Source organism: Hylobates moloch, unplaced genomic scaffold (genome assembly GCF_009828535.3).
Source record: "Hylobates moloch isolate HMO894 unplaced genomic scaffold, HMol_V3 SCAFFOLD_10, whole genome shotgun sequence".
NCBI lineage: Eukaryota > Metazoa > Chordata > Mammalia > Primates > Hylobatidae > Hylobates > Hylobates moloch.
Window position 1 is genome coordinate 42,381,768 of NW_026652285.1, and position 15,019 is coordinate 42,396,786.

The 15,019-nt window shown below is 37.5% G+C and overlaps 1 protein-coding gene across 2 annotated transcripts in view; it reads left to right on the plus strand.

Annotated features, from left to right (window-relative positions):
• Window positions 1–15,019, plus strand: part of ENTREP1 (endosomal transmembrane epsin interactor 1) — a 67,345-nt gene that overhangs the window by 36,112 nt on the left and 16,214 nt on the right. For both annotated transcript variants that reach the window (XM_032164244.2, XM_032164245.2), the window contains exons 3-4: window positions 10,200–10,310; window positions 14,490–14,618. In XM_032164244.2, the coding sequence (XP_032020135.1) occupies window positions 10,200–10,310; window positions 14,490–14,618 (240 nt within the window). The remainder of the gene's footprint in view (window positions 1–10,199; window positions 10,311–14,489; window positions 14,619–15,019) is intronic.

Below are 15,019 nucleotides of genomic sequence, written 5' to 3' on the forward strand. Positions count from 1 at the left end.
AAACTTGATCAACATTTTTAGCTAAGTATAGGATTCAAAAATTGGAATTCTCTCTCAAAATTTTGAAGGTATGGCTCCATAGAATTTTGGCTTTCCAGTGAAAAATCTTTCAGCCTTTAACTGTGGTTGAGATTTTCTTCTAGGTCCAAAGCTGTGGTCAGAAAAAGGAATCAGGAGTTCTAAGTGACTTTTTAAAAAAAGGGATAATTTATATATGGTACCATGCACAAATCTTAAATGTATAAATTGCTGAATTTTTATACATGTATACACCTGTGTAATCATTATCCAGCTCAAGATGCAGAACTTTTCCAGCATTCCATAAAGTTTCCTTATGCCTCTTCTCAGTCGATTCCTCTCCCTCCCTGCAGGAGGAACCACTGTTCTGATTTTTTTCTACCATAGGTTATTCTTATGTGTTCCAAAACTTTTTTTTAATATGGAATCATACAGCATATGCCCTTTTGTGTCTGGCTTCTTTCAGTCACTATAAGATTTCTGAGATTCATCCATGTTTTATATGCATCAGTTGTTTGTTTCTTTTTATTGTTGAGTTTCTTTCCACTTACGAATATACTATAATTTGTTCATCCATTTTTCTGTTATTGGCATTTTGGTTCTTTACAGTTTTGGGCCATTATGAGCATGTGCTATGAACATTCTTGTCTATGTTTTTTTTGTGGACATATGCAAAAGTCATAGAGTGGTATAGATTTAACTTTGTTAGAAACTGCTGATCATTTTCCATTGTGGTTGTACCATTTTCTAATTCTTTTTTTAATAGACTTTTGTCAGTTCTATTTTGAGGCTCACTTTCATTCCAAAGAGTATCTGGTGCCACCATTTCTGAACATCTGGGGATTCTGAAGAGTAAATCTTGTTGAGTTTTGGCTTTCTTCATTGCTTTTGTGGGATTCAGTTTTCTCAGGACCACTGAGTCAATTCATTCTTGTCCACTAACTTTCTACCTTCTAAAATTTTGTTACTGTTCTCATGTTCTCTCTGTCCTTAAGGATTTCTGCATTAAAAATATTTTCTTTTCCTGTCATTTTAGTGGGTTTTCAGGAACTAGTAGAGGTAAATACTTATGCTCAATTCACCGTTTAAAACCTATTCACTTTTAAACTATTCTGCCTTCCCACAGTTACTGGAACTATTTATTTATTTAAACCTGCACAGTGAGTTTAAGTCGCATCTTGAGATTGGAGCAGTGGGGAAGTAAGGAACAAAATAAAAGTCCTTAGGCAGTAGGGAAAGGTCAGCCTATTTAAAGAATGAAATCTTGTTATCAAACAATACCAAGCTGTGATAGGCGTAATTATTTAATGATATTATGTGACAGGGATTATGAAGAAATCTTAGCAAGGAGGGATAGGCAAATTGAAGGTGATGTTGTTTCTTGATAGCCTCAGGTTCCCCACACATTCTTTCATTGGGTCAGTTAATTGAGACCTGGAATGAACTGGGGGCACAGTTACCAGAGATCAGAGCTGAGGTGAATTCAGAATACTGAATTGAAAAACATAATTCATTTTGCATAAAGGCACCTGGTATAAGTGTCATAAAGTAGTCATGATTTAAATGAATAACAAAAAATAAGAAACGCATAGAAGACTTAACTCATTGTGATGGTTAATACTGAGTGTCAACTTGATTGGATTGAAGGGTGCAAAGTATTGGTCCTGGGTGTGTCTGTGAGGGTGTTGCCAAAGGAGATTAACATTTGAGTCAGTGGGCTGGGGAAGGCAGACCCACCTTTAGTCTGGGTGGGCACCATCTAATTGCTGCCAGTGAACAGAAAGCAGACAGAAAAAAGTGAAAAAGCTAGACTGGCCTAGCCTCCCAGCCCACATCTTTCTCCTGTGCTGGATGCTTCCTGCCCTTGAACATCAGACTCCAAGTTCTTCAGCTTTGGGGTTCAGACTGGCTTCCTTGCTCCTCAGCTTGCAGACAGCCTATTGTTGTGTGAGTTAATACTACTTAATAAACCCCCTTTATATATCAATCTATCCTATTAGTGCGGCACCTCTACAGAACCCTGACCAATACATGCATGTCGCCCGCCGGTCCCTGTGAGAGCACTAGCTCTTTGGATCTTGGATTTTGCGATGTATCCTTGAATGGTTGGGTTTTGCATCTTACTCTTAAAGACCACAGGGCGATGTGGGGCAAGCCCTCTACTCTTTGGTGCCCACTGTCTCTCACAATCTAAAATACAAGTTCGAGAAAGACAGTTCTCTGTCAACTTTGTGTTTTTCTGCTTCTTGAGAGTAAACCCCAATGATGCATTGGCTTCAGTAGAATTCAGGAGCAGTAACCCACAGTGTTCACTTCACTGGGCAAGTGATGATTAATTTGAAATGAGAACGGTAGGAATGGGGCTTAATGAGCAGGAAAAAAATTAGGTTAAATATTAATATAAGGAAAAATTTTATAGAGAAGTTGTATCAGTCGAGCTCCCAGCAGGAAACAGATGGCACAATACAATTACAATTGACAAGTGGTTAATAAAGGGATGACTCACAAAGGTATGTGCAGGGTATGGGGAACGGTGAAACTGTTAACCTTTTCTAAGCCTGCAGGGAAGAGTGTGGGTGGTGGCAAGAATCTGGGAGCCAGAGTCATGTACAGAGGACCCCTGAGAGCCTGTGTGGCTCTCCTTTGAGGGACACAGCCAGCCTGAGGCTGCAGAGAAGGAACCGGGAGAATAACTCCCCCAGCCTCACTCTCTTCCCTCTCTGTGGTCTTCTTTCCATCAGGGGTCCCTGTTGGTTGAGCTTCACTGGAGACCAGAGGGCAGAGGAGCTCCACTGAGCCAATCTGTATATATCAGCCTTCCCCGTGGGTAGAGCAAAGGGAGGGTAAGTGTGGAGAGAGGCTGTGGCAGGGCAAACGGGATGCCCCACACCCAGATGTCAGTGGTCCAGTGTAGAGCGAGTTCCTAAAGGAGGCTGCAGACATCATTCTTTTGGACAAGTTTTGGAAATAATGTAACTGCAGATTTATCTTAGAATTTGAATGTCCCTTCCAGCCGCCATAAATTGAGATGTCACAAGCAAAAGAATGAAATTCTGGCACCAAACCTAATGAAATGTGTTTTGTGAAATTCACTTTGTAATAACAAGCTGCTCCTGCAAAGAGGAAATATCCATTAATAGTAACACTGTGTGCATTGTATTTTGCAGTTTATAAAGGACTTCCATATAAATAATTTTAGGTAACTCTCATAATAATCTTGTGAGGTAGTTGGGAAGATAGACCCACTTAATGGATGAGAAACGTCTGACAGAATTGGCCTAAGATATCACAGCAAACAAGTGGGAAAGCCTGAATTTGAGCCAGGTCTCCAGATTTCAAATTCAGATTTGAGTTTCAAGAGAAACTCCGATCACCTGCAATGATTTTTTTTTTTTAAGGCAAGAGTAATTTCTTATAAGAAATATAAGAAATTCTTCCCCTTCCCAGATGTTGCTGAGTCGTCTTTGTGACTATAATGTGCTTTGGCAGCTGATATTTTATTGTCCTCAGTTTAAGGAGGATGCTATCTGATGAAGCTTGAGACACAAATTTGGGTCTTGGAAGTGATCCCATTATAACCAGGTTACAGCTAGAGGCGTCCATTCTGAAGGTCCTATAAACCCTGAGTTCTTTATGACTCCAGTATTTTGTATCTTGGACGATGACCCAACTTCTGAAAGAGCTATGTCTGATATATGCCACAGTTGTCTGTGCTAGAGAAATTCAGGTGACCATTTGGCTAAGTTTGACCAGAGTTTTAATAACATAATAGTAAAGTCATACGCCGGAATAAAGTTGAAGAACAGTGCATGGCGATTTTGTACACAGTCTATGTGTACAAATGAAACCCCAGGTCTTCCTTCTGGGTTTTGCAGGAGTGGCATTCTAACGATTTGACTTTGACTTGTACTTGGCAGCCCCTCCACTATAGGAGGGAAATGAAGCCTACCAGGCAGTGACTCCCTGGAGCATTCTCTCAGCTTGTCTGTCAATCAGACATTTTAGAAGTAGCTACATTCATTGTATGATCTCAGAATCCTGCCTTGACTGCTGGATTTAGGATTTTCTTTTTAAAAATAGGGTAAGTAAGTTTTATATACAGTCCTGTTCCAGATTGCAAGTGTTCAGTTAGCTAAATTTTGACAATTTGAATAATGCACATAACTACCACCCAAAACAAGAGGTAGAACATATCACCCCAGAACATTCTTTCATGTGTTTCCAGTCAATCTTCTCCCTCCCTGCCCTCCTCACAAATAGGCAATCGCTCTTCTAATTTCTGTCAGTATATTTTGTCTATTCCTAAACTTTAAGTAAGTGAAATCATACAGTATCTGGCTAATTTCATTCAATGCAGTTTTAAAAAATTGATACATAATATATGGACATATGGGTTAAACGTGCTATTTTGTTGCATGGATAGCAACAAAATAATGATCATATAATGATCAAATCAGGGTATTTAGGATATCCCTTGCCTTGAGTGTTTATCACTTCTGTGTATTGGGGACATTTCAAGACTTCTAACTATTTTGAAATATACAATATATTGTTGTTAACTATAGTCTCCCTACTCTGCTTTCAAACATTAGAACTTATTCCTTCTATCTAATTATATGTTTGTATCCATTAACCAACCTCTCTTCCTTGATCCTATCCCCCACACCCCACATGCACCCATCTCAGTCTCTGGTGACTATAATTCTACTCTCTATCTCCATGAGATTAACTGTTTAACCTCCCACATGTGAATGAGAACATGCAATATTTGTCCTTCTGTGCCTGGCTTATTTCCCTTAACATAAGGGCCTCCAGTTCCATTCAGGTTGCTGCGAATGACAGGATTGCATTCTTTTTTATGGCCAATTAAACATTTCAATGTGTGTATATATACCATATATTCTTTATTCATTCATCTGTTGATGGGCATTTAGGTTGCTTCCATAGCTTAGCTATTGTGAATAGTACTGCAATAAACATAACGGTGCAGGAATCCCTTTGATATACTGATTTCTTTACCTTTCCATAAGTATCCAGTAGTGGAATTACTGGATCACATGGTAACTCTATTTTTATTTTTTGAGGAATCTCCATACTGTGTTTCATAATGGCTGTACTAATTTACACGCCTACCAGCAATGTATAAGAGTTCATTTTTCTCCACATCCTCACCAACATCTATTTTTTCTGTCTTTTTGATAATAGCCATTCTAGCTATGATAAGATGTTATCTCATTGTGGTTTTGATTTGTATTTCCTGATGATTAGCAATGTTGTGCACTTTTTCATAACCCTGTTAACCGTTTATATATCTTCTTTTGAGAAATGTCTATCCACAATATTTGCCCATTGGTACAACTGGTAATTCCAATTGGGTTTTTTTTGCTGTTGAGTTGTTTGAGTTTCTTGTATATTCCGGATATTAGTCCCTTGTCAGATGAATAGTTTGTAAGCGTTTTCTCTCATTCTACAGGTTGTCTCTTCACTCTGTTGATTGTTTCTTTTGCTGCACAGGAGCTTTTTAGTTTAATGTAGTCTCATTTGTCTAGTTTGCTTTTGTTGCCTGTGCTTTTGAGGTCTTAGCCATAAAATCTTTGCCTAGACCAGTGTTCTAGGGTATTTTCCCTATGTTTTCTTCCAGCAGTTTCCTAGTTTCAGGTTTTATGTTTAAATCTTTAATCCATTTTGAGTTGATTTTTGTATATGTTGAGAAATAGGGGATCTAGTTTTTTCTTTCTGAATATGATTATTTAGCTTTCCCAGCATCATTTATTGAAGAGAGTGTCTTTTCTCCAATGTATATTCTTGGTGCCTCTGTTAAAACTCAGTTGGCTGTAATATTTGGATTTATTTCTGGGTTTTCTATTCTGTTCCATTAGTCTACATTTTTAAAATTTTAATTTAACTTATTTATTTTGAGACAGGTTGTTGGCCTGTTACCCATGCTGAAGTTCAGTGGCATGAACATAGCTCACTATAGCCTTGATTTCCCAGGCTCAAGCAATACTCCCACTTCAGCCTCCCAAGTAGCTGGGACTACAGGTGCACTCCACTACACCTGGCTAATTAAACAATTTTTTTTTTTAGAGACAAGTTCTCACTATGTTGCCAAGGCTGATCTTGAAGTCCTGGGCTTGAGTGGTCCTCCCACCTCAGCATCCTAAGGTGCTGGGATTACAGGTGTGAGCCATCACACCTAGTCTATATATTTGATAGCAGTACCATGCTGTTTTGGTTATTATAACCTTATAGTATGTTTTGAAGTCAGGTAATGTGATGCCTCCAGCTTTTCTCAGGATTGCTTTGGCTCTTTGGACTCTTTTTTTGATTTCATATGAATTTTAAGATTTTTTTTCTATTTCTATGAAAAATGTCATTGGTATTTAGATAGGGATTGCAGTGAATCTTTAGATTGCTCTGGGGAATATGCTCATTTTGACAATATTAATTTTTCCAATTCATGAACATGGGATGTATTTTTATTTGTTTTTATCTTTCATCAGTGTTTAGTTTTCTTTCTAGAGGTCTTTTACCTCCTTGGTTAAATTTATTCCTAGGTGTTTTATATATCGATATTATATATCGATATATATATATATACACACACACATACATACATATATACATATATATACACATACTATATATATATTTGTAGCTATTGTAAATGGGATTGCCTTCTTGATTTCTTTCTCAGCTCATTTGTTATTGGTGTATATAAATGCTACTGATTTTCTAAATGTTGATTTTGTGTCCTGAAACTTTACTGAATTTACTTATGAGATTTAAGAGTCTTTTAGGGGAGTCTTTAGATTTTTCTAGCTGTAAGATTATGTCATCTGCAAAGAGGAACAGTTTGATTTCCTCTTCATTAATTTGGATGCCTTTTATTTCTTTCTCTTTCCTGATTGCTCTGGGTAGGACTTCCAGTACTATGTTGAATAGAAGTAGTAAAAGTGGGCATCCTTGTCTTGTTCCAGTTCTTAGAGGAAAGGCTTTCAGCTTTTCCTGAATTCAATGTGGTGTTAGCTGTGGGTTTTTCATTTATGGTCTTTATTATGTTGAGGTATGTTTCTTCTATGCCTAGTCTGTTGAAGGGATGTTAAATTTGAAGATCATGTGCTTTTTGTCCTTCATTCTCATGATGTGATGTATCACATTTATTGATTTGGGTTTGTTGAACGCATGAATGGGATAAATTCCACTTGATCATGATGTATATCTTTTTGATGTGCTGTTGGATTCAGTTTGCTAGCATTTTATTGAGGATTTTTGTGTCTATGTTCATCAGGGACATTGGGTATTTTCTTTGTTTGTTGTGTCCTTGTCTGGTGTTGGTATTAGGATAATGCTAGCTTTGTAAATGTGTTAGGGATAATTCCCTCTCCTTCAATTTGTTGGAATAGCTTGAGGAGAATTGGTGTTAGTTCTTCTTTATAAGTTTGGTAGAATTTGGCAGTGGCTTCATAAATTATTTGCAGTTCTTCTGCATGGGAGATTTACATTTAATTTTTAAGAAATTGACAATTTTTTTTTTAAATTATACTTTAAGTTCCAGGATACATGTGTAGAACATGCAGGTTTGTTACATAGGTATACACATGCCATGGTGGTTTGCTGCACCCATCAACCCTCATCTACATTAGGTAGTTCTCCTAATGCTATCCTTCACCTAGACCCCCGCCTCCGGCAGGCCCTGGTGTGTGAAGTTTCCCTCCCTGTGTCCATGTGTTCTCATTGCTCAACTCCCACTTATGAGTGAGAACATGCGGTGTTTGGTTTTTCTGTTCCTGTGTTAGTTTGCTGAGAATGATGATGTCCAGCTTCTTCCATGTCCCTGCAAAGGACATGAACTCATCCTTTTTTATGGCTGCATAGTATTCCATAGTGATATGTGCCACATTTTCTTTATCCAGTCTGTCATTGATAGGTATTTGGGTTGGTTCCAAGTCTTTGGTATTGTGAATAGTGCCACAATAAACATACGTGTGCATGTGTCTTTATAGTAGAATGATTTATAATCCTTTGGGTATATACACAGTAATGGGATTGCTGGGTCAAATGGAATTTCTGGTTCTAGATCCTTGAGGAATCACCACACTGTCTTCCACAATGGTCGAACTAGTTTACACTCCCACCAACAGTGTTAAAGTGTTCCTATTTCTCCACATCCTCTCCAGCACCTGTTGTTTCCTCACTTTTTAATGATTGCCATTCTAACTGGCATGAGATGGTATCTCATTGTGGTTTTGATTTGCATTTCTCCAATGACCAGTGATGATGAGCTTTTTTTTTTCATATGTCAAACAGTTTTCTAAAGTGGTTGTGCCATCTTATACTTGCATAAGCAGTGTCTGAGAGTCCAAGTGTTCCTACTCCTCACCAACACTTGGTTTTGTCAGTCTTTTACATTTTAACCATTCTAGTTGGTGTGACGTCGTATCTCATTGTGGTTTTTACTTTGCACTTGTGACAACTAATTACGTTGAACACCTTTTCATGTGCTTATTGGCTATTCTTATATTTTTTATGTGTCTGTATGAAATGTCTATTTAAGTCTTTTGCCCCAATTTTTAATTGGGTTGCTTGTCTCTTTATTATTGATTTGAGGAGTTACTTGTATATTCTGGACACAAGTTGTTTGTTCAATATATGCATGAAAATATTTTCTACCAGTCTGTAGCTTCCCTACTATTGATTTTCCTAACTGTGTCCTTCAGTGGGCTGGCTTTAAGATTTTAGTGAAGAGATTTTGTGTTCAGTGTTAGGAGTAATGGGCCCTCACCCATTTTATAGTTGATAATATTAATTTTTATTGGCGTGCTGATGGGCATTATAACCACACTTTCTTTTCAAGGCATTGTATATTGTCTTAAAATTTCCAAAGGAAAACTCAAGAGTTTTCCATAGTAACAGTGATTGTGTTGTTGGATATGAGGATTACAGATATATTAGATCTCTTTGAGTAACAACTGCTAGTGTGTAATAGAAGCCCATGTGGGAAGGTCAAGCCCTGTCCTTTGCCAATTATATATTCTCCTTTTCCAAGAAACTGTGGCATAATCATAAATGATACAGTGCAAGAGGGGACATATTCTATATGCTGCTCAAGTCAAGTCCAGTAGACATTGGGGAATCCAGCCTGGGAAACAGTAACAACAGCATCTTCCATTAGTATTTTCCCCAAGATCTGATGACAGGCTGCATCCAAATTAACAATAAAAGGAAAGAAGCCAAACTTCTCTTGGAGAGAAGAAGGAATTCCCCCTAGGTAAAGTGGCATCATGTGATATTAAACATTGACTCATAAAATGAGTCTCTGGAAATGCTTTCAAGCTTGACTTGGAATAACAATAGTTAAAGAACAAGGTTTCTCCCTTAGAGTTCATATGTGAACTTATTTACCAGCCAACTCTGACATATCAGCTACCTGAATTGATGCTTGGTTCTAACACTGATAATTGTTACCTCTAATCTTTTATATTTGCTTTTATATTTGCAATAAGATTTTGATTTTCTTAATAATCATGGCTCTCAAGTTGAAGAGCCTACATAGTCTAACTTGTACTAAGTAAATACTGGCTTCTCAGTTGACTACTATCAATTTTTTAATTATTTGGAGTAATATTTGTAATAATTAACTTTAGAGAAAAGCACATGGAAAATCTTTGTGTGCGTATTTATTTAGTACCTAAAGTGTTTAGAACTGAAAAAAAGATCCATTTTTATGTCCATTTGCATACTGTGATTTCTGGATAGTAAAGGCTCTGAGCTCCTTGATGTCCCTGGGTTTCACTTATATTCCAGAGTTCTCCATTTGTTTATTTGCTGCTGATCCCACAAAACTAACGGAAAAAAAAATAAGAGTGGCTCAAGGAGGAAATAGCTAGGGCTTAGTGTAATGTGTGGATGAAAGATAAGGGAGTAAGAATTATTTTCAAAGAGGAAAAAAATAAGGACTTGAGGTTATTGAGAAGACTTAAGAGTCAGTGGCATCTCTCAGCACAATTTTAAGAAGTCTAAAATGTGAAAAAAAAGTTTGTATATTAAAAACACGGTTCTGATCTTTTTTTTAAAAAAAAGTTCTCTTGGAAGAGAATATGAGTTTTTAAAATCAGGTAAAACTCTGTCTGAATTTAGGTGTTATCTTTTACTAATTGTCCATTCTCTTGCCATTTCAGGTAAACCTCTTTGTGCTGCTCTCTGTGGTTTGTGTCCTCTTGAATCTAGCTGGATTTATCCTAGGCTGCCAAGGGGCCCAGTTTGTGTCCAGCGTGCCCAGGTGTGATCTGGTAAGCAGTCCTAAAAATCATTGTGCATCTAGGCAGACCCTGGCTTGTCAGGTGTTCCTGGCGAGACTTGCAACATTCAGCATCAGGCAACTGTCCTGAAGTGAAACCTGAAATAGGTAAAAGGAAGTGGGAAAACAAAACAAAGAGCTGCCTGCTGATTATTTCACCCAAGTTGTCGATTACTTTTTCCAAAGCAGGGACCAGCCAGCAAAACACCGGAACCATAGTGATATAATGCATCCTTAGTGAATGGATGGATCAGGTGTCCACAATCAATCAGTCTCTGACTTTCCTCATCTAAAGAGAAAAAAAATGGATATTGCCAGAATACAGGCCAACAGTCTTTTATCTGAAACCTTTGGCGGCCAGGTGTGTGCCAGTATTTAGAGTTTGTCCAATTTTAGAAGATTAAATATTTTGCATATACTATTTATTATGTAGCATGCCAGTGGAGTCTGGGACAGCAGGCTGTTATCATGACTTCTGGTTTTCAGAGCTTTTTGGATTTCAGCATTGTGAGTAAGAGGTTGTGGACTTGTACCATCCCTGAACTTAAAAGAAAAAAAATTTTATTGTGGTAAAATACACATAGCATGAAATTTACTATCTTAACCATTTTTAAGTCTACAGTTCAGTAGAGGTAAGTATATTCACATTATTGACAACCAATCTCTAGAACTCTTTTCATTTTGTAAAACTGAAAGTCTATGCATATTAAACAACAACAGCTCCCCATCCTCCAACCCCTGGCAATCACCATTTCACATTCCCTTTCTATGAATTTGAGTACCCTAGGTACCTCATACAAGTAGGATAATATGCTGTTTGTCTTTTTGTGACTGGATTATTTCGCTTAGCATCATCTCCTCAAGGTTCATCATGTTGTAGCATGTGTTAGAATTCCCTTCCTTTTTAAGACTATATAATATTCCATTGTATGTACCTGATACCTTTTGTTTCTCCATTTATCTGTGATGGATATTTAGGTTGGCCCCCACTCTTGGTTATTGTGAATAACATTGCAACGAACATGGGCATGCAAATATGTCTCTGAGATCCTGGTTTTAATTCTTTTGGATGTATAACCAGAAGTGATCATTTGGTAATTCTATTTTAAATTTTTTGAGGAAACTTTGTATGGTTTTTCATAGCAACTGCACCATTTAATATTTCCACCAACAGTGCACATGGGTTCCAATTTCTGCACATCTTCACTGACACTTGTTATTTTCTGCTTTTTTTTTTAAAGTGGCCATTCTAACGGGTATAAGGTGATACCTCATTTGGTTTTGATTTGCATTTTCCTTATGATTAGTGATGTTGATAGTCTCTTCATATGCCTGCTGGCTATTTGTATGTCTTCATTAAAGGAAGAATGTCTATACAAGTCTTTTGCACGTTTTAAAATTGAGTTATTTGTTTTTTTGTTATTGAGTTGTAGAAGTTCTTTATATATTCTGTATATCAGAATATATATACCACAAAACCAACACCGTGATTATTTCTGATGTTATAATTATAAAAGTTTGCGCAAGCCATGCAAAGTATAAGGCAGAACTTAAATATCATTTGAATTCCCACTATCCCTGGATAACAATTTGGCCATGTGTTAAGCATCTCTTTATGCACAAAAACGGACATAATCAACAGGATCATGTTGTAAGTGTTTTCCTTTGGGGAAATTATTGACAAATGAAACCTTTTTGGGCAAGGGGTTGCTCTTCTCTTCTCTTTCCCACTCTGCCCGTATCTGTCACCCCAAATCCTTAGTAACAGGCTGGGGAATTATATTTCATAATGTTTTCATGGTCATGTAATCTTACATAAATATGTATGGAGTGGGGTTGCACATGATTTTTTTTAAAATGGGTTATATTGTATGTACTTCCCTGCATCCTGTTTTTATCACTTAAAGATGTATCACTTAGAGATAGATTAAATACAGACTAACACCCTTAATTTCTTTTACCAGGTTAGTTCCTTATTTTGTTATTGCCTGTTGTGGCTTGGGTTTTGACCAATAGACACAGTGCTACCATTAATATCATTCTGTATATCCTCGGGGAGATTTTAGTCCTAAGCGGAGTAGGTTCCCAGGACAAGGAATTGTTCTCAGCAGTATCTTTTCTCCTGCTTATCTCACTTATTATTACCAAATTCAACCATTTTATTGTTCTATCCATTGTTTTTAAATTGGGGTAAAAGTTACAGTGAAAAACACAAATCTTAAGTGTGCAGTTCATTATAAGTTTTGACCAATGTATACATTCATTTTGACAAATGTATACACTCATGTTGTACTCCAAACAATTTCTATACTCCAAACAAAATATTGCTTGTTGTACTCCAGACAAAATATTGCTTGTTGTACTCCAGACAAAATATTGTTTGTTGTACTCCAGACAATATTTCTATCACCCTAAAAAGTTCTTTAGTGTCTCTTTTCAGGCAGTCTCTACTCTCTCATAGGCAACCACTGTTCCTGTTTCTTTCACCATTAGGTTAGCTTTGCCTGTCCTTGAGCTTCATATAGATGGAGTCACGTGGTTTGAAAATTTTTGTGTCTGGCTTATTTTGCTCAGTGTAATGTTCTTGAAATTCATTCATATTTTTATATTTTATCTGTTGTTTGTTCCTTTTTTCAGGACACTATTTCATCTTATAAAAATACTAGAATTTGTTTTTTGTTGTTTTGTTCTCCTGTTGATGGACATTTAGGTTGTTTCCAGTTTGGGGGTATTATGAACAAAGCTGCTGTGAGCATTATTGTTTTGGGGAGGTAGTTTTCCTTTCTCTTGAGTTGAATACCTAGGCATGGAGTTGCTGGATCATGTGGTGCTAAAGAGTGGTTGGGGAAGTGAGTATTTTTAATTTAAAATGGATAGTCAGTTCCTTCCTTAAAGGGCTTAAACTCACTAGTGACTGGTGAGTTTCTACCAGTGACTCTCCACATCTCCACCAGCAAAGAGAGTTTCTCTCTTTTTAAAGTTTTGCCAGTCTCATGAGGCCAAAGTGAGAGCTTGCTGTCACTTTAATTTGTAGTTCCCTGAGTGCTTAAGATGGCATCATCATTTTTTAAAAAGCTCTCCAGAAAATTCAAATGTACAGGTAGGGTTAAGAATGCTACTATTGAAAGGCAACAGGGGGAAGACAAAGATCTGACCTCTTCAGGCAATAGCACCAAGAATGCAGGGTGGATGTTCATTATTTAGGATCAGGGAGACTTCTACAGATTTGTTTGTGGATAGGCTAAAGTGACTGATGAGAAGTGAGAATAAGTTTTTAGAAATATTGGGCAGAGATGGGATTAAGAATGGAGGTGAAGGTATTAGATTCTGCAAGGATCAGAAATAGGGGAGCAGGAACGCACGGTGCACAGTTGCCTGGAATCATTTTGCACAGAGTCTGAGGGCTTCTTTGTATCCAGTGGAAAAATTAATTGGTATTCATGATCATTTGTATAATGAGTAAACTTTCAAATAGGTTTGTTTAAAGGGATTAAATTTCACCCATCTAGAAAATTTTGCTATCCAGACCGGCTCACTCGAGAGGTTCCAGGTAGCTGAAGTTTCTGAAGAGCTCGACATCCATGTTGCATGGATAAAGCACTCACGTGTGTGCAGCCCACATAGGCCTGGTTTTCCACTTAACTAAACACTTTGCATCAAGAATGGACTTGTTTGGGAAGGGAGTACTTTGTAAGATGATGCCTAGTATTGTCTGAGCGAGATAGAGCTTTCAGGTTAAGATCTTGAGGCTTGCACCAAGTGTAAAAAATGAAAATCAGAGTGCATCGTGTTGGAAAAAAAAAAAGTGAGTTTGGTTCCTTTTGGGGAGGAGTGGGACTCATGTACACGAGCAGAATGGAGGCTGATACTTTATCCCATTTAGCTGCTTATTTGTTAGTACTAAATGGGATTAGTATGAAAATAGGAAGTTCTCAGCTGGAGAATTTAAAGGGGAAAGGAGGAATATTAAAATTCCCTTTGTTTTGTGAAAGCCACTGAAATTTAGGTTTTGGTTGTTACCATGCCATACCCTAGCCCTTCCTGACCGATAGAGGCATTGCCTGACACAGAACCCTGCCGTAATCTCATTCTACGGGATTGGTGCTCCATGGTGGAGCCCAGGTATCTTTTCTTAATAATTAAAGTATTTTTCTACCTTTCCTCCCTTAAGGTGGACTTAGGCGAAGGCAAGATTTGCTTCTGTTGTGAAGAATTTCAACCAGCCAAGTGCACAGACAAAGAAAATGCCTTGAAACTCTTTCCAGTTCAGCCCTGTAGTGCTGTTCACCTTCTACTTAAGGTACCTCAGACAATTCCCGCCCCCACGGTAAATACACCACGGAGCCCCCACAGAAGGCAAACTTACTTGAAATATTCCTGTTCTATTACCTCCCTCAAACAATTAAGCTGCTGAAAGCACAGGTGAGTGACCCCAGAGACAGAACTGAATGCAGAAAGAACCACAGATTATTGTGTGTGTTAAATTATGTATGGATAGCTTTCTTTGTGTAGAAGAACTGTAAGACAGTAAAAAATGGAAAGGAGCCTGACTATATATATGTATGTGTATACACATACACACATATGCCTATGTACATATGTATACCTACACACATATGTACGGTGTAGCTTTTAGCAAAACCTTTAAGTCGCACACTCATGTGTCATTGTTCTGATGCTCATTTGTTTGCTTACGTGGGT